The following is a 23,275-nucleotide window of genomic DNA, read 5'->3' as shown; positions in this document are numbered from 1 at the left end:
GTGTGTTCTCCATCCTGATAGCAGCAGCGGTGTGGTGAGATATAGTTATGAATATGATCTGAACTCATTACCGGAGTTTGATGTACGTGTCACTGCTGATGCTAACCGAGCTAGCGCTGCCCAACACCCGGACCGCGGGACCCCGCCTCCCCCCTCCGCCACACGGCAGACCGGCTCTCTGCAGCACACGAGCCGCTGTTATGATGCCACGACATGATTCGGGTTTAATAAGCGGAGTTCGCCGTTACACAACCGGAGTCTGCCGTTAGCGTTAGCGCGAGCGCCCGGCAGACGCGGAACCCGCGCGGAAACACACTGATAAACACACGGAGAAACACCTGAGCAGGTGAACACTCACCTCGAGTGTGTGTACAGGTGAGTGTGGCTCTTCCTAGCGCAGATCAACGAGTGAATACAGGAGTCCAGTCGACTGAACACACTCCGCTCACAGCTCACAGCCACGACACACAGCAATGGCGGCACTTCCGGCGTGTGTCACAACCGAAACCGTCCGGCGTGGAAACAACCACATAAACAACCGTGGCACGACGGTTTATTTACGAAACAATTCATTAAAGTACATGTAACTATGCCGAGAACTTCAGAACAATATATATATAATATTTTGTATAAGTAGCTTTTATTTTTAATATAGTTTTGAGGTGTGTTGACGTCGATTATAAATTGTATTTAACGCTTTACCTTTCATGATACAAGAAAATATATATTGATCAAGATACAACAATGTCTTTTAAAAACGTGTGTGTAGGAATTTAAAGATTTATAGATTCTCCGCTTCTGCTTGATGATGTTAAATGTTTAGCATGTTTTTAATAATGCAGGAAATGTCCCATTTAAACGATCCCTCTGCTTTGACTAATGGGACGTGTTTCCAGTACGGACGAAAGCGGCTTTCCACGGGAAATGCCACGTGTACCAAGTGCGCATGCGCGTGCTCAGAGCTCGCGCTTGACTTCCGGTGAGAGGAAGGCGCTGGTTTATATCTTCAGGAGCGCAACGCTATTCAGCGCGTCAAGAGAATGGCCGGAGCCGCGGGCCTGTGATCGCACACACACACATACGCTTGTCGACTCGAGGGAACGCGTGCGTCTGTCAGCATGTCCAGCGGCGGCTTCGCGGCACAGAACGGCGCCGGAGGCTCGTACACGAACGGTGAGTTACTCGCGCCGCTGTCGCGTGTGAACGCCTGTGTTGAACGCGTTGGGGTATTGAACGCTTGTGTTGTCCGCGTCGGGTGTTTCGCGACGTAGGTCGAGTTCTTCAGAGTTTGGTCACGTCAGTGACGCGACGCGATGAGCCAGAGCGTCCCAGTGCGTCGCGTCGCTCGATGAAGGCCAAAACCTGTGATCATCATCCGAGTAAACTTCAGAACTTCAGAACGACCCGTCAGAGATGATCCGAACACACGGGTGAACCGACTCGCGACGCGACTCCTCCGTCAGGCAGAACGGCCCGATCCTCAGTGCTGGTTTCGGTCTGATCGACGGCTGTCACTGTCTCGGCAGATTCAGTGTTTCTCTCAGGGTTTGACACTGATTTATCGATTCAATTCGATTTCGTTTCACAAGACTAGGAGTCGATTCAGTTCTGATCTTGTTTGGTTATATATCAGCTCTAAAGTACATGACATCTCTCAAGTAAATAACCTCCCTGAACTAATGCTGTAAACTATACCTGTCAATCACTATATTACTATAATATTACATGTTAAAACCAACAACTGATCTCCATACAGACCGTTAAATTGCACACAAGGCAGCTTTTATTACAGTATTAACATTATAATATTTAATTAAATAATTATGTACCTACTCCAATTTAATGTTGAATATTAGACATTTAAATGGTGGCTGTTTTGATTGTTTTAATGACAAAATAATTTAAAACATGCACTGAATATTGTAGAACTGGTTCAACTGAGATGATGAGGGCAATTCCACGCAAAAATGTCACATCCATAACGCCAACTAAATACCATGGCATTGTGTTGGTGTTATGGATGTGACAGTTTTGCGCGGAATTGCCCATAAGCGATCTGACTCAAACACATGAATTGATCAGTGATTAAACTGACAGAATGTAAAAGCTAAAACTTTGTTTCATATCTAAAACCTCTTTCAGACCAATTAGTTACAGGAACTTAGTTCTAAGAACTATCCACTTCTAAACAGTTCTAAGAACTACTCTCCCCCAAACTCGGTTTTGCTGTTTGCGTTCGCACTGGCCAAGTGGCCATAGGAACTGGTAGGAGGGGTAAGAGAGTGACGCAAGCACGGTGACTTTTATTTTGACGGCGCGACGGACCTTTATTTTGGCGGCGCTGAGAACGCCAGAGCAAACAATGCTCGCATTCTCTGTGTTTATTAGTTAGCGATCTGTCTAACAGTCTTGTTTAATATGTTATTAGATAGAACTGTTATAGAAAGTAGACAGTATATGGAAAAAGGTATTAGCCTATGCCGTGTGGTTGATGTCCAGTGTTGCTAGCTAGCTGTTTTAAAAATGGCGGGTGCTGGTGTTCCGCGTGCGTTCGGTCAATCAGCGTACACTAACGTCACGGGTAGTTCCTATAGTGCTGGTTTAGACCCTACTCTGAAGTAGGACCTAAATTAGTTCCTCCAAATGGAGTTCCTAGAACTAAAATCGTTCCTAGTTCCTGCGGTGCGAACACGCAGACATCTGGGTCCTATAGCCAATTGTTCTAGGAACTGTGAAAAGGTTCCTCCGGTTGGAAAGCGGCTTAAGTATCAAAGCACAACGGTTAATGCGATTATTGGATGACAGGAGCTACGAATAATGTTCAGCAAAGTTTTGTTCACACATCAACTGAAAACAGTCATTTAAGTCTCCATATCTCATAATCAAAATGACATTAAGATCAAGAACTCGAGTGTTTCTGGCCGTAGTGCTTCAGAGCAGATCCAGCCTTGAGATCTGATCTCCCTGAAGATGAGCGGGAACTCTAGAAGGGGGCAGAGCTTCGATAAGAGGGGCGGGAACTCCAGAAGGGGGCAGAGCTTTGATAAGAGGGGTGGGAACTCCAGAAGGGGGCAGAGGTTCGATAAGAGGGGCGGGAACTCCAGAAGGGGGTAGAGGTTCGATAAGAGGGGCGGGAACTCCAGAATGGGGCAGAGCTATGATAAGAGTGGCGATAACTCAATAAGAGGGGCGGGATCTTGATAAGAGGGGCGGGAACTCCAGTAGGGGGCAGAGCTTCAATAAGAGGGACGGGAACTCCAGAAGGGGCAGGAACTCAATAAGAGGGGCGGGAACTCCAAAGGGAGGCAGAGCCAGAGCTCCGAAAAGAGGGACGGGAACTCCAGAAGGGGGCAGAGCCTCGATAAGAGGGGTAGGAACTACAGAAGGGGGCAGAGCCTCCATAAGAGAGGTAGGAACTCTAGAAGGGGGCAGAGCCTCCATAAGAGGGGTAGGAACTCCAGAAGGTGGCAGAGCCTCCATAAGAGGGGTAGGAACTCCAGAAGGGGGCAGAGCCTCCATAAGAGGGGCGAGAACTCCAGAAGGGGGCAGAGCCTCCATAAGAGGAGCGGGAACTCCAGAAGGGGGCAGAGCCTCCAGAAGAGGGCCGGGAACTCTAGAAGGGGGCAGAGCCTCCATAAGAGGGGTAGGAACTCCAGAAGGGGGCAGAGCCTCCATAAGAGGGGCGGGAACTCCAGAAGGGGGCAGAGCCTCCAGAAGAGGGCCGGGAACTCTAGAAGGGGGCAGAGCCTCCAGAAGAGGGCTAGGAACTCCAGAAGGGGGCAGAGCCTCCATAAGAGGGGCGGGAAGTCCAGAAGGGGGCAGAGCCTCCAGAAGAGGGCCGGGAACTCTAGAAGGGGGCAGAGCCTCCAGAAGAGGGCCGGGAACTCTAGAAGAGGGCAGAGCCTCCATTAGAGGGGTAGGAACTCCAGAAGGGGGCAGAGCCTCCAGAAGAGGTCCGGGAACTCTAGAAGGGGGCAGAGCCTCCATAAGAGGGGTAGGAACTCTAGAAGGGGGCATAGCCTCCAGAAGAGGGGCGGGAACTCCAGAAGGGGGCAGAGCCTCTTTAATAGGGGTGGGAACTTCAGAAGGTGGCAGGAACTCCAGAAGGGGGCAGAGTCTCCATAACAGGGGTAGGAACTCTAGAAGGGGGCAGAGCCTCCAGAAGAGGGGCGGGAGCTCCAGAAGGGGGCAGAGCCTTCATAAAAGGGGCGGGAACTCTAGAAAGGGGCAGAGCCTCCATAAGCTGAGTTTATAGGCTTGCTCGACTTGAACCGGCGCTGCACAGACCGATCGGTGAAGGACATCAAAGTACAAGCCTATTGTTACAGAGATATAAGCTGGAATCTCGTGTGTTCGAGCGACGGGGCGTCCCGTCCAGGCCTGGATAGCCACAGCGTGGGAGAGGGTAGTGATGTTGGGTTAAACTAAATAAGGTCCAGCCCGGGAGTTATGGACGGCCAGAACTCGGCCATCACATGATTTTCTGGATCGCTTTTCTCCTGAACCATTCTTTAGTGCACTATTCAGCCCAAGCCCATTGGTTAGGATTAGGGGTTAGAATTGGAAATCAGCACACTGATTGACATGACCAATGGAATCTTTAGAATCGGGTGTGGGGCGGAGTTTGCTCGGAACCTTCTGTCAGTCAGTGAGAGTAAGCCACGCCCTGTTTTGGATTCCCCACCCCTGTTTAGGTCTCCATGCATCTCTGCACTTCAGTCTGCGAATCCAGTGCTAGCTGCACTTCCATCCGATCTATTTCTGAAGGCAGCATAGATGCATCCTTCACTACTGATATCCCACAATCCTGTGCTGTCCATTCTGTGATAGTCGAGCTAAAACAATAATGATGGTGTCTGAATTTTGCGGTTGGTGGTCAGTTTGTGTGTAAATGTCCATTCATGGATCAGAGTCGAGGACTAGTCAATGATGACCTGTTCCCGGTAGTTATTCTCTGTTTTAATCATTCATCACTGTGTAATTTTTGTTTGTGCCTCAGGTCCGTCTCAGAATCCCGTTGGCGTTTACTCCTCTAACCAGGGCCTGATGGCTCCGCCGCTGACGGGCTTCATAAACAGCCTGACCACCAAAGGCCTGCCTCCACCCGGCCCGAACCCGTACAGCACCGGCCGGCACCAGCCCTCACCTGTGGCTCCGCCCTCCAGCAGTTGGAGCGGGGTGGCTCCGCCCCCCAGCAGCTACTCCCAGCATCCTCAGCAGCCCGGGGTCACGCCGCCCCCTGTGGCTCCGCCCCCCAGCAGCTACTCCCAGCATCCTCAGCAGCCCGGGGTCACGCCGGCCCCTGTGGCTCCGCCCCCCAGCAGCTACTCCCAGCATCCTCAGCAGCCCGGGGTCACGCCGCCCCCTGTGGCTCTGCCCCCCAGCAGGTACTCCCAGCAGCCCGGGGTCACGCCGCCCCCTGTGGCTCCGCCCCCCAGCAGCTACTCCCAGCAGCCCGGGGTCACTCCGCCCCCTTTGGCTCCGCCCCCCAGCAGGTACTCCCAGCAGCCCGGGGTCACTCCGCCCCCTTTGGCTCCGCCCCCCAGCAGGTACTCCCAGCAGCCCGGGGTCACTCCGCCCCCTGTGGCTCCGCCCCCCAGCAGCTACTCCCAGCATCCTCAGCAGCCCGGGGTCACGCCGGGCCCTGTAGCTCCGCCCCCCAGCAGCTGGAGCGGGGTCACCTCGGCCCCTGTAGCTCCTCCCCCTGTGGGGAACCATACTGGCCCAGGCCCGTACAGCACCGGCACCAGAACACCTCCTGTCTTCCAGAACACCATGCAGCCTCCGGCAGCCCTGCAGCACGGTACTGTCACACACACACACACACACACACACACACACTGACACACTGATCTGAGTTACGGTACCACCACATACTTACCGTTAGGCCTACGGTTATCCTACCGTTATTTCACAAAAGAAAGAGGACACACATAGCATACTTATCCAGTCGCGTCTGTTTATTTACTCACAGGACAGTGTTTATATCACATTCAGAAAGAATGATTATTTCTACAAATATGCCACCATAGTACGAGCTGAGGAGCTGTAGCGTCTCTCCCAGGACAGTTATATTATCAGTCAGAGAAACAGAGGAAGCTCTGGGGTTGCTTTATTCTATGACACACGCGGAGCTAAATACGGATATCAGACAGTCCGGAGTAAAGAGGCTGACAGATAAAAACATGACAGTGAGTTGAGCTGAAGAGTGTCAGTAGTCTTGAATGCTGATGTTAGTGTGTGTCTGGAATCATCCGGCGCTGTCGACTCCAGACTCAGGTAAACTCCTCATGTCCGCTCCTCCAGCCCGATCCGGCCCGCTTTACACCAGGGTGTTCGGAGGACACAAACCCTGTCCGTTACCCAGACGATCGAGCCCGGGAGTGACACGCGACCGGCCCTGACACACACTAGCAACTTTAGACCCGACAGTGGAAACACACACACTGATCTGAGTTACACACACACACACTGATCTGAGTTACACACACACACACACTGATCTGAGTTACACACACACACTGATCTGAGTTACACACACACACACACACACACACACACACACACACACACACACACACTGATCTGAGTTACACACACACACACTGATTTGAGTTACACACACACACACACACACACACACACACACACTGATCTGAGTTACACACACACACACACTGATCTGAGTTACACACACATTGATCTGAGTTACACACACACACACACACACACTGATCTGAGTAACACACACACACACACTGATCTGAGTAACACACACACACACACTGTTCTGAGTAACACACACACACACACACACACTGATCTGAGTAACACACACACACACACACACACACACACTGATCTGAGTAACACACACACACTGATCTGAGTTACACACACACACACACACTGATCTGAGTTACACACACACACACACTGATCTGAGTTACACACACACACACACACACACACACACACACACACACACACTGATCTGAGTTACACACGCACACACACACTGATCTGAGTTACACACACACACACACGCACTGATCTGAGTTACACACACACACTGATCTGAGTTACACACACACACTGATCTGAGTTACACACACACACACTGATCTGAGTTACACACACACACACTGATCTGAGTTACACACACACTGATCTGAGTTACACACACACACACACACACACTGATCTGAGTTACACACACAGATCTGAGTTACACACACACACACACACACACACACACACACACAGACTGATCTGAGTAACACACACACACACACACACACACTGATCTGAGTAACACACACACAGTGATCTGAGTTACACACACACACACACACACACACTGATCTGAGTTACACACACACTGATCTGAGTTACACACACACTGATCTGAGTTACACACACACTGATCTGAGTTACACACACACACACACACACACTGATCTGAGTAACACACACACACACACACACACACACACACACACTGATCTGAGTAACACACACACACACACACACTGATCTGAGTTACACACACACACACTGATCTGAGTTACACACACACACACACACACACACACACACACACACACACACTGATTTGAGTTACACACACACACACTGATCTGAGTTACACACACACACACACACACTGATCTGAGTCACACACACAAACACTGATCTGAGTTACACACACACACACTGATCTGAGTTACACACACACACACACACACACACACACACACACACACACTGATCTGAGTTACACACACACACACACACACACACTGATCTGAGTCACACACACAAACACTGATCTGAGTTACACACACACACACACACACACACACACTGATCTGTGTAACACACACACACACACACACACACCACCGGCCTCGCGCCGTTCTCCCGCGGCCCTCAGCCTCGTCCTGCTCGCCACAGTGAACATGAGGAATGGCGACTGTAGAACGCAAAAGCCGAATCCTGGACATTTTGGGCGATCTCGAAATCCAGGACAGACTCGTCACGGAGACTCGCTAGTAGCCTAACCTTGTTGTTTTCAACTGCGCTCTCTTACTGGTAGGCGTGGCCTCCTAGGGCAGCGAAGCAAGTGCATTCTGGGAGTTGTTGTCTTTCATCCACTTGAGCCAAAAAAACATTTTCTGGCTTTTCTCAGTCTAGAAAGCTCCAAATTCAAAAATCATTTCACATTTCTTCTACATAAATGACCCATTTTAAATACACATTCAGCTTTCCAGGGGTGAAGTATCCCTTTAATGAAGAGTGTGTGTGTGTGTGTGTGTGTGTGTGTTGCTCCAGCAGGACTCTATCAGGCTCAGCCTGCGCAGATGATCCGACCACCGGCCTCCTCGTACCCGTCTCTCCAGCCGGCCTATCCCAGTCCCTCAGCTCCTGCTCTCTACACACAGGTACCAGTCTCACACACACACACACACACACACACACACACACACACACACACACACACACACACACACACAGATCTATCCCAGTCCCTCAGCTCCAGCTCTCTACACACAGGTTCCAGTCTCTCACACACACACACACACACACACACACTAATATTTGACAAATTTGACAAGCCATAATAAATTATCTGAGGGTATTTTGAGCTGAAATTTCACAGATACACTCTGGGGACACCATAGATTTATATCACATCTGGTGGAAAGGGGCATACTGTGTCACGCTTAAGGCTGTGTCCCGTCCTGTTCTCCATCAGGTCCAGCCGTCGGGCAGCGGCGCTCAGCTCAGCCCGTCTCTGGCAGCGATGAGTCTGCAGTCCCAGACGCCAGAAGCCCTTCGTGTGGTGAACCTCCTTCAGGAGCGCAACATCCTTCCCTCGGGAGCCGTGACTCCGCCCACTCCCTGCCTCCCACAGGACCTGCAGAAGATCAACTGCTGCCCAGAGTCAGTGTGTGTGTGTGTGTGTGTGTGTGTGTGTGTCTCAGGGATGCAAACAGCGCGCTTTTCGGCGCCTCGCGCTTTTTTCACGTCAGTTTGGGTGACTTGGGTCTGAGAGAGTCTAATTATAATTTCACAAAGTCATCTGAAGCAATTCCATGGCTTAATGTGAGGGACAGAAGTCTATTAACAATTAAATTTAAGTTTACGGAAACTCGTTTTCCCTCCTCTGTGGCTGTCAATCATTCTCCATTCAGTATTCAAACAGCGCGTGCGCCTCATCCGGTTACAGCAGGATGCACGGTAAAACTCTCTCCAATATGATATATTCACATTATAATGCTTTATCTGTAGATTAAAGGTTGTGGATTTGCATAAAATGCCTTTATTTTGTTGGAGTTTGTTGCTGTTTTTAAACGACTCGCTACCGTGTACCTGTTAGATCACACACATCACAAGTAGGGATGTCCTGATCCGCTCACGTGGTTTCAGACTCGATCGGAATCGGACGTTACCTCCCGATCAGGACTCGGATATATATGTATATATATTCTCATTATTTTTTAACACATCTATAGTTATGCGGTGGCACAGAGTTACGCCGGTTTCACACTGCACGCGTTAGCAGCGCAGGAGCAGTGCGTATGGTGAGTGGGAGCAGGACACGCGCGTTTTGCTTTCACACTGGCAGCGTTTGTCACGCGCGGCTGAACCGCGGCTTGTGTACAGACAGAGTAGCCTACTCTATAATGGATAAGTTGGCATTGCTTTATTTCGTTTTCAAACACATTTAAGAGAAAAGACTTGTCAAGAAGCTTATTTTATTAATAATTTCATTTATATAACTTTTGGTTCATCTTTGTTTTTATTGTTCTGGCAACAAGTTTGTTTTTGGACATTTGTTTTCTTTTTAAATTGCTGTTGGTCATTTGATTGTCTGTTTAAAACAATAGATATCATCAGTGCACTTTTTGGATAAAACTGCGGTGTATTTTGGCCATGATCAATGCATTGTCACTTTAATTCAGCGTAAGCGGCGCAGCAAAAATAGACTCGGCGCCGAAACGATCGCGGGACTGCTGCTTCTGCTCTGCTCCGCCTCTGTGTGCGGTGTGAATGCTCTAATCTGTTAACATGGGCACCGAAAAAAATACGCAGTGCTTACTCTCTGCTAAGTCTGTGTCTGTGTCTGTGTCTGTGTCTGTGTCTGTGTCTGTGTCTGTGTCTGTGTGTGTGTGTGTGTGTGTGTTCTGCCCTCCGCTCACCGCATGTTTCGTCCTCAGGGTCTTCCGCTCTACTCTGACCAGCATCCCTCAGACACAGACTCTGCTGAACAAAGCCAAGCTTCCCCTCGGCCTCCTGCTGCACCCCTTCAAGGATCTCTCCGTAAGTCTCACCTGACCTCTGACCCTGTCCAGATCTGACCTCTGACCCTGTCCAGATTTGACCTCCGACCCTGACCTCCGACCCTCCACACCTGAGCTCCGACTCTGTCCAGACCTGACCTCTGACCCTCCAGACCTGACCTCCGAACCTGTCCACACCTGACCTCCGACCCTCCAGACCTGACTTCTTGCCCTGTCCAGACCTGACCTCCGAACCTGTCCAGACCTGACATCCAACCCTGTCTACACCTGACCTCTGACCCTCCAGACCTGACCTCCAACCCTCCACACCTGACCTCCGACCCTCCAGACCTGACTTCTTGCCCTGTCCAGACCTGACCGAACCTGTCCAGACCTGACATCCGAACCTGTCCAGACCTGACATCCGACCCTGTCCACACCTGACCTCTGACCCTATCCAGACCTGACCTCTGACCCTATCCAGACCTGACCTCTGACCCTCCAGACCTGACCTCTGACCCTCCAGACCTGACCTCCGAACCTGTCCTGACCTGACCTCTGACCCTCCACACCTGACATCCGACCCTCCAGACCTGACTTCTTGCCCTGTCCAGACCAGACCGAACCTGTCCAGACCTGACCTCTGACCCTCCACACCTGACCTCCGACCCTCCACACCTGACCTCTGACCCTGTCCAGACCTGACTTCCGACCCTCCACACCTGACCTCTGACCCTCCACACCTGACCTCCGACCCTCCAGACCTGACTTCTTGCCCTATCCAGACCTGACCTCCGAACCTGTCCAGACCTGACCTCTGACCCTCCACACCTGACCTCCGACCCTCCAGACCTGACTTCTTGCCCTGTCCAGACCTGACCTCCGACCCTGTCCAGACCTGACCTCCGACCCTGTCCAGACCTGACCTCTGACCCTCCACACCTGACCTCCGACCCTCCAGACCTGACTTCTTGCCCTGTCCAGACCTGACCTCCGACCCTGTCCAGACCTGACCTCTGACCCTCCACACCTGACCTCCGACCCTCCAGACCTGACTTCTTGCCCTGTCCAGACCTGACATCCGACCCTGTCCACACCTGACCTCTGACCCTATCCAGACCTGACCTCCGACCCTCCACACCTGACCTCCGACCCTCCAGACCTGACTTCTTGCCCTGTCCAGACCAGACCGAACCTGTCCAGACCTGACCTCCGAACCTGTCCACACCTGACCTCCGACCCCCCAGACCCGACCTCCGACCCTGTCCAGACCTGACCTCTGACCCTCCAGACCTGACTTCTTGCCCTGTCCAGACCTGACCTCCGACCCTGTCCAGACCTGACCTCCGACCCTGTCCAGACCTGACCTCCGACCCTGTCCAGACCTGACATCTGACCCTCCACACCTGACCTCCGACCCTCCAGACCTGACCTCCGACCCTCCAGACCTGACTTCTTGCCCTGTCCAGACCTGACCTCCGAACCTGTCCAGACCTGACATCCGACCCTGTCCACACCTGACCTCTGACCCTATCCAGACCTGACCTCCGACCCTCCACACTTGACCTCCGACCCTCCAGACCTGACTTCTTGCCCTGTCCAGACCTGACCTCCGACCCTCCACACCTGACCTCCGACCCTCCACACCTGACCTCCGACCCTCCACACCTGACCTCTGACCCTGTCCACACCTGACCTCCGACCCTGTCCACACCTGACCTCCGACCCTGTCCACACCTGACCTCCGACCCTGTCCACACCTGACCTCCGACCCTGTCCACACCTGACCTCCGATCCTGTCCACACCTGACCTCTGAACCTGTCCAGACCTGACCTCCGACCCTCCAGACCCGACCTCCGAACCTGTCCACACCTGACTTCCGACCCTCCAGACTTGACCGCCGACCCTGTCCAGACCTGACCTCCGAACCTGTCCACACCTGACCTCCGACCCTCCAGACTTGACCGCCGACCCTGTCCACACCTGACCTCCGACCCTGTCCACACCTGACCTCCGAACCTGTCCACACCTGACCTCCGAACCTGTCCACACCTGACCTCTGACCCTGTCCAGACCTGACCTCCGAACCTGTCCACACCTAACCTCCGACCCTCCAGACCCGACCTCCGAACCTGTCCACACCTGACCTCCGACCCTCCAGACTTGACCGCCGACCCTGTCCAGACCTGACCTCTGACCCTCCACACCTGACCTCCGAACCTGTCCAGACCTGACCTCCGAACCTGTCCAGACCTGACCTCCGAACCTGTCCAGACCTGACCTCCGAACCTGTCCAGACCTGACCTCCGAACCTGTCCAGACCTGACCTCCGAACCTGTCCAGACCTGACCTCCGAACCTGTCCAGACCTGACCTCCGAACCTGTCCACACCTGACCTCCGACCCTATCCAGACCTGACCTCTGACCCTCCACACCTGACCTCCGAACCTGTCCAGACCTGACCTCCGAACCTGTCCAGACCTGACCTCCGGACCTGTCCAGACCTGACCTCTGACCCTCCAGACCTGACCTCCGACCCTCCACACCTGACCTCTGACCCTGTCCAGACCTGACCTCCGAACCTGTCCAGACCAGACCGAACCTGTCCAGACCTGACCTCCGACCCTGTCCAGACCTGACCTCTGACCCTCCACACCTGACCTCCGACCCTCCACACCTGACCTCTGACCCTGTCCAGACCTGACCTCCGACCCTGTCCAGACCTGACCTCCGACCCTGTCCACACCTAACCTCCGACCCTGTCCACACCTGACCTCCGACCCTGTCCACACCTGACCTCCGACCCTCCAGACCCGACCTCCGAACCTGTCCACACCTGACCTCCGACCCTCCAGACTTGACCGCTGACTAGTGCTGGGCGGTTTGAACAAAAATCCACATCACGTTTTTTTTCTAAATTAAACCGGTTTCACAGTAAATGACAGTGTTTTTTTTTTTTTTTTTTTTAAGCATGTTTGGTGTTAACCACATTTTCTACTGAGAGGAAATACTGCAGTAGATTAACTTATAATGCCCTATTTTATTGTTATGAGTGAATGAAAAAATCCACACTAATATTAATAATACAGGTTTGCAAGGTTGTTTACAAAGAGGTGCCAGCAGGACGCGCTTTAGGAGCGGCAGAAACAGTGGTTTCCCCGGTAACGGCTGTACACAAAGCAGCAACGCTGCTTTATCAGGAAACATAAAGAAAGATTCAATCGTAATAACAAAGAAACTTTTCTAAAGATCGTCAGTTCACTTCAGATACGTTCATACAGTATAAAAACGTGCGCCGCAAGAAAAAAAAAACACTCTCACCCCCACACGGCTGTGACACGGCTACCGGAGCTGATCGCGCCCATTCTAGTCAATGCTTGTGTTTCAGATCGAAGCTTCCCAAAAGCAGCTCTCCGTGCCGCTTTGCTAAATATAGGTGCCTAGTCTATTTTGACCTTGTCGCAGCCGTAATGCGCCGCAGACGTGTGTTCTGTGTTGTAAATGAGGTGCGAGACAGTGTCGCGCAACGGCGCGTTCCGATTAAAGCGACATACACCGGTATTGCAGTTTATTAAAAATTCATATCGTAACAAAAATAAACACCGGTATTCGGTATGAACCGGTAAACCGCCCAGCACTACCGCCGACCCTGTCCAGACCTGACCTCTGACCCTCCACACCTGACCTCCGAACCTGTCCACACCTGACCTCCGACCCTGTCCACACCTGACCTCTGACCCTGTCCAGACCTGACCTCCGAACCTGTCAACACCTGACCTCCGACCCTCCAGACCCGACCTCCGAACCTGTCCACACCTGACTTCTGACCCTGTCCAGACCTGACCTCTGAACCTCCAGACCTGACCTCTGACCCTGTCCACACCTGACCTCTGAACCTCCAGACCTGACTTCTGACCCTGTCCACACCTGACCTCTGACCCTATCCAGACCTGACCTCCGACCCTCCACACCTGACCTCCGACCCTCCAGACCTGACTTCTTGCCCTGTCCAGACCTGACCTCCGACCCTCCACACCTGACCTCCGACCCTCCACACCTGACCTCCGACCCTCCACACCTGACCTCCGACCCTCCACACCTGACCTCCGACCCTCCACACCTGACCTCTGACCCTGTCCACACCTGACCTCCGACGCTGTCCACACCTGACCTCTGACCCTGTCCACACCTGCCCTCTGACCCTGTCCACACCTGACCTCCGACCCTCCAGACCCGACCTCCGAACCTGTCCACACCTGACCTCCGACCCTCCAGACCCGACCTCCGAACCTGTCCACACCTGACCTCCGACCCTCCAGACCCGACCTCCGAACCTGTCCACACCTGACCTCCGACCCTCCAGACCTGACCGCCGACCCTGTCCAGACCTGAGCTCCGACCCTCCACACCTGACCTCTGACCCTGTCCAGACCTGACCTCCGACCCTGTCCACACCTGACTTCTGACCCTGTCCACACCTGACCTCTGACCCTCCACACCTGTCCTCCGACCCTCCAGACCTGACCCTGTCCACACCTGACCTCTGACCCTGTCCACACCTGACCTCTGACCCTGTCCACACCTGACCTCTGACCCTGTCCACACCTGACCTCTGACCCTTTCCACACCTGACCTCTGACCCTGTCCACACCTACCCTGTCCACACCTGACCTCTGACCCTGTCCACACCTGACCTATGACCCTGTCCACACCTGACCTCCGACCCTGTCCAGACCTGACCTCCGACCCTCCAGACCTGACCGCCGACCCTGTCCAGACCTGAGCTCCGACCCTCCACACCTGACCTCTGACCCTGTCCAGACCTGACCTCCGACCCTGTCCACACCTGACTTCTGACCCTGTCCACACCTGACCTCTGACCCTCCACACCTGTCCTCCGACCCTCCAGATCTGACCCTGTCCACACCTGACCTCTGACCCTGTCCACACCTGACCTCTGACCCTGTCCACACCTGACCTCTGACCCTGTCCACACCTGACCTCTGACCCTGTCCACACCTGACCTATGACCCTGTCCACACCTGACCTCCGACCCTGTCCAGACCTGACCTCCGACCCTGTCCAGACCTGACCTCCGAACCTGTCCACACCTGACCTCCGACCCTCCAGACCCGACCTCCGAACCTGTCCACACCTGACCTCCGACCCTCCACACCTGACCTCCGAACCTGTCCACACCTGACCTCCGACCCTCCAGACCCGACCTCCGAACCTGTCCACACCTGACCTCCGACCCTCCAGACCCGACGTCCGAACCTGTCCACACCTGACCTCCGACCCTCCAGACCCGACCTCCGAACCTGTCCACACCTGACCTCCGACCCTCCAGACCTGACCGCTGACCCTGTCCAGACCTGAGCTCCGACCCTCCACACCTGACTTCTGACCCTGTCCACACCTGACCTCTGACCCTCCACACCTGACCTCTGACCCTCCACACCTGTCCTCCGACCCTGTCCACTCCTGACTTCTGACCCTGTCCAGACCTGACCTCCGACCCTGTCCAGACCTGACCTCCGACCCTGTCCAGACCTGACTTCTGACCCTCCAGATCTGACCCTGTCCACACCTGACCTCTGACCCTGTCCAGACCTGACCTCCGAACCTGTCCACACCTGACCTCCGACCCTCCAGACCTGACCGCCGACCCTGTCCAGACCTGAGCTCCGACCCTCCACACCTGACCTCTGACCCTGTCCAGACCTGACCTCCGACCCTGTCCACACCTGACTTCTGACCCTGTCCACACCTGACCTCTGACCCTCCACACCTGTCCTCCGACCCTCCAGACCTGACCCTGTCCACACCTGACCTCTGACCCTGTCCACACCTGACCTCTGACCCTGTCCACACCTGACCTCTGACCCTGTCCACACCTGACCTCTGACCCTGTCCACACCTACCCTGTCCACACCTGACCTCTGACCCTGTCCACACCTGACCTATGACCCTGTCCACACCTGACCTCCGACCCTGTCCAGACCTGACCTCCGACCCTCCAGACCTGACCGCCGACCCTGTCCAGACCTGAGCTCCGACCCTCCACACCTGACCTCTGACCCTGTCCAGACCTGACCTCCGACCCTGTCCACACCTGACTTCTGACCCTGTCCACACCTGACCTCTGACCCTCCACACCTGTCCTCCGACCCTCCAGATCTGACCCTGTCCACACCTGACCTCTGACCCTGTCCACACCTGACCTCTGACCCTGTCCACACCTGACCTCTGACCCTGTCCACACCTGACCTCTGACCCTGTCCACACCTGACCTATGACCCTGTCCACACCTGACCTCCGACCCTGTCCAGACCTGACCTCCGACCCTGTCCAGACCTGACCTCCGAACCTGTCCACACCTGACCTCCGACCCTCCAGACCCGACCTCCGAACCTGTCCACACCTGACCTCCGACCCTCCACACCTGACCTCCGAACCTGTCCACACCTGACCTCCGACCCTCCAGACCCGACCTCCGAACCTGTCCACACCTGACCTCCGACCCTCCAGACCCGACGTCCGAACCTGTCCACACCTGACCTCCGACCCTCCAGACCCGACCTCCGAACCTGTCCACACCTGACCTCCGACCCTCCAGACCTGACCGCTGACCCTGTCCAGACCTGAGCTCCGACCCTCCACACCTGACTTCTGACCCTGTCCACACCTGACCTCTGACCCTCCACACCTGACCTCTGACCCTCCACACCTGTCCTCCGACCCTGTCCACTCCTGACTTCTGACCCTGTCCAGACCTGACCTCCGACCCTGTCCAGACCTGACCTCCGACCCTGTCCAGACCTGACTTCTGACCCTCCAGATCTGACCCTGTCCACACCTGACCTCTGACCCTGTCCAGACCTGACCTCTGAACCTCCAGACCTGACCTCTGACCCTGTCCACACCTTATCTCCGACTCTGTCCACATCTGACTTCTGACCCTGTCCACACCTGACCTCCGACCCTGTCCACACCTGACCTCTGACCCTGTCACACCTGACCTCCGACCCTGTCCACACCTGACCTCTGAACCTCCAGACCTGACTTCTGACCCTGTCCACACCTGACTTCTGACCCTGTCCAGACCTGACCTCTGAACCTCCAGACCTGACCTCTGACCCTGTCCACACCTGACCTCTGAACCTCCAGACCTGACTTCTGACCCTGTCCACACCTGACTTCTGACCCTGTCCAGACCTGACCTCTGAACCTCCACACCTTCTCTCCGACCCTGTCCACACCTGACTTCTGACCCTGTCCAGACCTGACCTCTGAACCTCCACACCTTATCTCCGACCCTGTCCACATCTGACTTCTGACCCTGTCCACACCTGACCTCCGACCCTGTCCACACCTGACTTCCGACCCTGTCCACACCTGACTTCTGACCCTGTCCAGACCTGACCTCTGAACCTCCAGACCTGACCTCTGACCCTCTCCACACCTGATCTCAGACCCTGTCCAGGCCTGACCTCTGAATCTCCAGACCTGACCTCTGACCCTTATTTATCTGATCATTTATTTCCCCTCGTGTCGTCCCGAACACAGGAGGATAAATTCAAAACGCTCAGTCTACAGTCAGTAATGATGAACAGGAGCTGAGTTGGGCTCCAGGAAGCCCCATACACACATCCAAACCGTTGTATTTGAGTAGGGCTCTTCATGACATGTGTGTTCTGCCTCCAGCAACTCCCCGTGGTGACCTCCAGTAACATCGTGCGCTGCCGCTCCTGCCGGACGTACATCAACCCGTTCGTGACCTTCGTGGACGCCAGAAGATGGAAGTGTAATCTGTGTCACCGAGTGAACGATGGTGAGCGCTGCACACACTTCTCCCCCCCGCCGCCTCGAGTCGCTGCGCACTGATGATGAGTGTTTCTGAATGTGTGTTTCATCAGTTCCAGAGGAGTTCATGTATAATCCGGTCAGCAGGTCGTATGGAGCGCCTCACAAGAGACCCGAGGTCCAGAACGCCACCATTGAGTTCATCGCCCCGTCAGAATACATGGTACAGCTGAGTCACCTGATGCTGTGATGATGTCACTTCTGAATCTCTGAGAGCCCCTGACGAGCAGTCAACCGCTGTACCCCCGTACTATAGTATACACATCTACACATCCCAGTGTTTCCCCTACAATGTATTAAGCAGCGGCGCAGCGCCGCCGCTGGATTTTCAGCGCCGCTGCAAAATCTTCACATGATCAATAATATCACGACATTCACTTACACACGTTGCCATAAAAGGGGCCGTTCACATTCACGTTCACATGCAGATATTTCAAATGTGGACGCGCGGCAAGTGCGCTCATAATAGAAGCGACGCGGCGCGCACGTTTTCAGCATGGACAGATCAAAAGGTTTTCAGGTTTTCTCTGTTCATGGTTGGCATAGCAACGACAGACGCCACGGGAGAGCGAGCAAGCGCTTGTGCAAAGGAGAAAGCGGTACGAACTTTTCTCCGTTGAAGTCTATGGGGTCGCTGTGTCCATTTTTTTACTGTCTATGGAAAATATGCCGTCCCGCCCCTCCGTGTTCGGCGATAAGGTTTCATTTTCGCGCAGCTTGTTTTAGTTACTTCACGTGCGAGTCTTTTCCGCTCCGTGTTTGCGCCGCGCTCTCGGTTCCGTGTGTGTGTGTGTGTGTCGGCGCACTGCGCTCTCTGCTCAATGTTCCACTCCGTGTTTGCGATGCGCGTTCTGCTCTGTGGTTAACGGCCCAAACGCTCCAATCATGTACCGATCATGCACTGGAAAAGCAAAGTATGCTCAAATAACGTGAAATTTCTCAGTAGTAGACTTCTGTTTGCTGAGCTGGTATAGCCATGCATGGTAAAATTACCTGCTCTGATCACATACTCTGGTAATAAGAGCTTTGTATGACTATACTTTATTTTGATAATTAGTAAAAAAATAAATATGTTAAATCTGAGTATGTTGCATAGAACTGAATGAAGAATAATATATTGATGTTTTATATTTTAAAATAGGGCTATTTTCTGTCCAATTTGTGTGGACATTTTTCTTTTTTCCCCCTTTTTTGTGTGTTTGACTTAATTAGTGATTCTACATTTAAATATTGATGATTACAAGTTTGGAGGAAATGCAATTAATTGCGATTAATCACAGCAAATTGTGCGATTAATTCATTATTTTTTTAATCGATTCCCAGCCGTAATATATATATGTATATACAGTGCTATGCATAAATTTAGACACCCATGCTAGTTGACTAAAAAGAGGAATAAAAAATCATCTTTTGGAAATTGAACTTAATGCCTTAATTTAAAAAATGAGGAAAAATCCAACCTTTAAGGACACCAATTTTCTTTGTGAATGAATAATGTATCGTAAATAAATGTTCTTCCTTAAAATACAGGGTGCATAAGTTTGGACACCCCTATGTTAAATTCCCATAGAGGCAGGCAGATTTTTATTTTTAAAGGCCAGTTACTTCATGGATCCAGGATACTATGCATCCTGATAAAGTTCCCTTGGCCTTCGGAATTGAAATAGCCCCACATCATCACATAGCCTTCACCATACCTAGAGATTGGCATGGTTTTATTTCAGTTAGCCTAATAGCTGGTTTGATTTGCATTGAGAGATGATCTTATGGAAAGTACCCCATGCCAAACTCTAGGTATGGTGAAGGCTATGTGATGATGTGGGGCTATTTTAATCTGCCTGCCTCTATGGGAATTTAACATAGGGGTGTACACACTTATGCACCCTGTATTTTAAAGAAGAACATTTATTTATTTACGATACATTATTCATTCACAAAGAAAATTGGTGTCCTTAAAGGTTGGATTTTTCCTAATTTTTTAAATTAAGGCATTAAGTTCAATTTCCAAAAGATTTTTTATTCCTCTTTTTAGTCAACTTTAGCATGGGTGTCTAAACTTATGCATAGCACTGTATATATATATTACGGCTGGGAATCGATTAAAAAAATAATGAATTAATCGCACATATATATATATAATTTAAATTTTTTACATAGTGCCCCTTTCTTACATTTGAGCCTCAAAATGTATGTCTCAAAATGTCCATTTCTATCCACAAAACTTGCCAGAAGTCATGGTTTAAGGGGTTATTAAAAAAAAAAATCTTCCGGGGGTGCATTACCCCCCGCGAGCGACTTGGTAACAACCTCCGGCACGTAACAGCACCGCTGCTGGAAAAATTTATAGGGGAAACACTGCATCCAGTCAGAGGTTCTGGAGCGATGCGATTCAAAACTTTTTAAGTTTTAAAAAGAAGTCTCTTCTGCTCATTGATGAATAAAAGTATTTCTTTCCCCCAAAAAATGTAATTAAAATTCTCACTGACCCCAAACTTTCGAATGGTAGTGTTTAATGTTACAAAAGCCTCCTATTACAGATAAATGCTGAAGAGAAAGAAGAGACTTTTTTTTTAATCGTATCGATCCAAAACTTTCGACTGGTAGTGTGTATGTGCAGATGTCTCCCCGTTCATCTATATGATGTGTGTGTGTGTGTGTGTGTGTGTGTGTGTGTGTGTGTGTGTGTGTGTGTGTGTGTGTGTGTGTGTGTGTCCGCAGCTCAGGCCGCCTCAGCCCGCTGTCTACCTGTTCGTCCTCGACGTGTCCCACAATGCCGTGGAGACTGGCTATCTGGATGTCGTCTGTCAGTCGCTTCTAGACAACCTTGACTCGTAAGTGAGCGTCATCGAGCACATTTCTTTCTTTAATATTAGCAAAATTCTAATTCCATTTGAATTCTAAAGGTAATTCTTAATGTTAAAAGGAAAAAAGTACTGTGTTGTCTCCTATGCCCAGAAGAGGGCGCAAATACAGTGAGCAAATACAGACCAAATCCAGCATCGCTGAGCGCTTTCTGTTTCCAGCTGATGCAACACACACACACTCTCACACACACACACACACACACACACACACACACACACACACACACACACACACACATCCCGTGTGTGTTGAACCCGCTGATCAGTGTGTCCCGTGTGTGTTCCCCTGAAGGCTCCCCGGAGACTCCCGCACGAAGATCGGCTTCATCACGTTTGACAGCACCATCCACTTCTACAACCTGCAGGAGGGGCTCTCGCAGCCGCAGATGCTCATCGTGTCCGACATCGACGGTAAGCTGTTTCCCCTAAGCAAACGCAGGTGATGTCAGTGATGTTCAGATGATGTCAGTGATGTTCAGATGATGTCAGTGATGTTCAGATGATGTCAGTGATGTTCAGATGATGTCAGTGATGTTCAGATGATGTCAATGATGTCAGTGATGTTCAGATGATGTCAGTGATGTTCAGATGATGTCAGTGATGTTCAGATGATGTCAGTGATGTTCAGATGATGTTCAGATGATGTTCAGATGATGTTCAGATGATGTCAGTGATGTTCAGATGATGTTCAGATGATGTTCAGATGATGTTCAGATGATGTTCAGATGATGTCAGTGATGTTCAGATGATGTCAGTGATGTTCAGATGATGTCAATGATGTCAGTGATGTTCAGATGATGTCAGTGATGTTCAGATGATGTCAGTGATGTTCAGATGATGTCAGTGATGTTCAGATGATGTCAGTGATGTTCAGATGATGTCAGTGATGTTCAGATGATGTCAGTGATGTTCAGATGATGTCAGTGATGTTCAGATGATGTCAGTGATGTTCAGATGATGTCAGTGATGTTCAGATGATGTCAATGATGTCAGTGATGTTCAGATGATGTCAGTGATGTTCAGATGATGTCAGTGATGTTCAGATGATGTCAGTGATGTTCAGATGATGTTCAGATGATGTTCAGATGATGTTCAGATGATGTCAGTGATGTTCAGATGATGTTCAGATGATGTTCAGATGATGTTCAGATGATGTCAGTGATGTTCAGATGATGTCAGTGATGTTCAGATGATGTCAATGATGTCAGTGATGTTCAGATGATGTCAGTGATGTTCAGATGATGTCAGTGATGTTCAGATGATGTTCAGATGATGTTCAGATGATGTTCAGATGATGTCAGTGATGTTCAGATGATGTTCAGATGATGTCAGTGATGTTCAGATGATGTCAGTGATGTTCAGATGATGTCAGTGATGTTCAGATGATGTCAATGATGTCAGTGATGTTCAGATGATGTCAGTGATGTTCAGATGATGTCAGTGATGTTCAGATGATGTCAGTGATGTTCAGATGATGTTCAGATGATGTTCAGATGATGTTCAGATGATGTCAGTGATGTTCAGATGATGTTCAGATGATGTTCAGATGATGTTCAGATGATGTCAGTGATGTTCAGATGATGTTCAGATGATGTTCAGATGATGTTCAGATGATGTTCAGATGATGTCAGTGATGTTCAGATGATGTCAGTGATGTTCAGATAATGTTCAGATGATGTCAGTGATGTTCAGATGATGTTCAGATGATGTCAGTGATGTTCAGATGATGTCAGTGATGTTCAGATGATGTCAGTGATGTTCAGATGATGTCAGTGATGTTCAGATGATGTCAGTGATGTTCAGATGATGTCAGTGATGTTCAGATGATGTCAGTGATGTTCAGATGATGTCAGTGATGTCAGTGATGTTCAGATGATGTCAGTGATGTTCAGATGATGTTCAGATGATGTCAGTGATGTTCAGATGATGTCAGTGATGTTCAGATGATGTCAATGATGTCAGTGATGTTCAGATGATGTCAGTGATGTCAGTGATGTTCAGATGATGTCAGTGATGTTCAGATGATGTCAGTGATGTTCAGATGATGTCAGTGATGTTCAGATGATGTCAGTGATGTTCAGATGATGTCAGTGATGTTCAGATGATGTCAGTGATGTTCAGATGATGTCAGTGATGTTCAGATGATGTCAATGATGTCAGTGATGTTCAGATGATGTCAATGATGTCAGTGATGTTCAGATGATGTCAGTGATGTTCAGATGATGTCAGTGATGTTCAGATGATGTCAGTGATGTTCA

The 23,275-nt window shown here is 51.3% G+C and overlaps 2 protein-coding genes across 5 annotated transcripts in view; one reads left to right on the top strand and one right to left on the bottom strand.

Annotated features, from left to right (window-relative positions):
* Positions 1-909, bottom strand: part of sar1b (secretion associated, Ras related GTPase 1B) — a 37,434-nt gene extending 36,525 nt beyond the window's left edge. The window contains exon 1 of one of the 2 annotated variants that reach the window (XM_081391030.1): positions 359-909. The gene's annotated coding sequence lies outside the window, so the exon portion shown is untranslated. The remainder of the gene's footprint in view (positions 1-358) is intronic. The other variant, XM_081391031.1, reaches the window with a different exon arrangement.
* Positions 907-23,275, top strand: part of sec24a (SEC24 homolog A, COPII coat complex component) — a 47,525-nt gene continuing 25,156 nt past the window's right edge. Inside the window, exons 1-11 of one of the 3 annotated variants that reach the window (XM_081391009.1) lie at positions 907-1,173; positions 5,000-5,323; positions 5,388-5,549; positions 5,604-5,803; positions 8,338-8,444; positions 8,759-8,946; positions 10,224-10,326; positions 17,995-18,121; positions 18,207-18,316; positions 20,872-20,984; positions 21,310-21,428. In XM_081391009.1, coding sequence (XP_081247135.1) covers positions 5,776-5,803; positions 8,338-8,444; positions 8,759-8,946; positions 10,224-10,326; positions 17,995-18,121; positions 18,207-18,316; positions 20,872-20,984; positions 21,310-21,428 — 895 coding nt within the window. In that variant the 5' untranslated portion in view covers positions 907-1,173; positions 5,000-5,323; positions 5,388-5,549; positions 5,604-5,775. Of the gene's footprint in view, positions 1,174-4,999; positions 5,804-8,334; positions 8,445-8,758; positions 8,947-10,223; positions 10,327-17,994; positions 18,122-18,206; positions 18,317-20,871; positions 20,985-21,309; positions 21,429-23,275 lie in introns of all 3 variants that reach the window. The other 2 variants (XM_081391008.1, XM_081391007.1) reach the window with 2 other exon arrangements.

This window comes from Scardinius erythrophthalmus, assembly GCF_964197995.2.
Source record: "Scardinius erythrophthalmus genome assembly, chromosome: 17".
In the NCBI taxonomy this organism is placed as follows: Eukaryota; Metazoa; Chordata; class Actinopteri; order Cypriniformes; family Leuciscidae; genus Scardinius; species Scardinius erythrophthalmus.
This window is presented reverse-complemented; position numbering and strand designations above follow the sequence as displayed.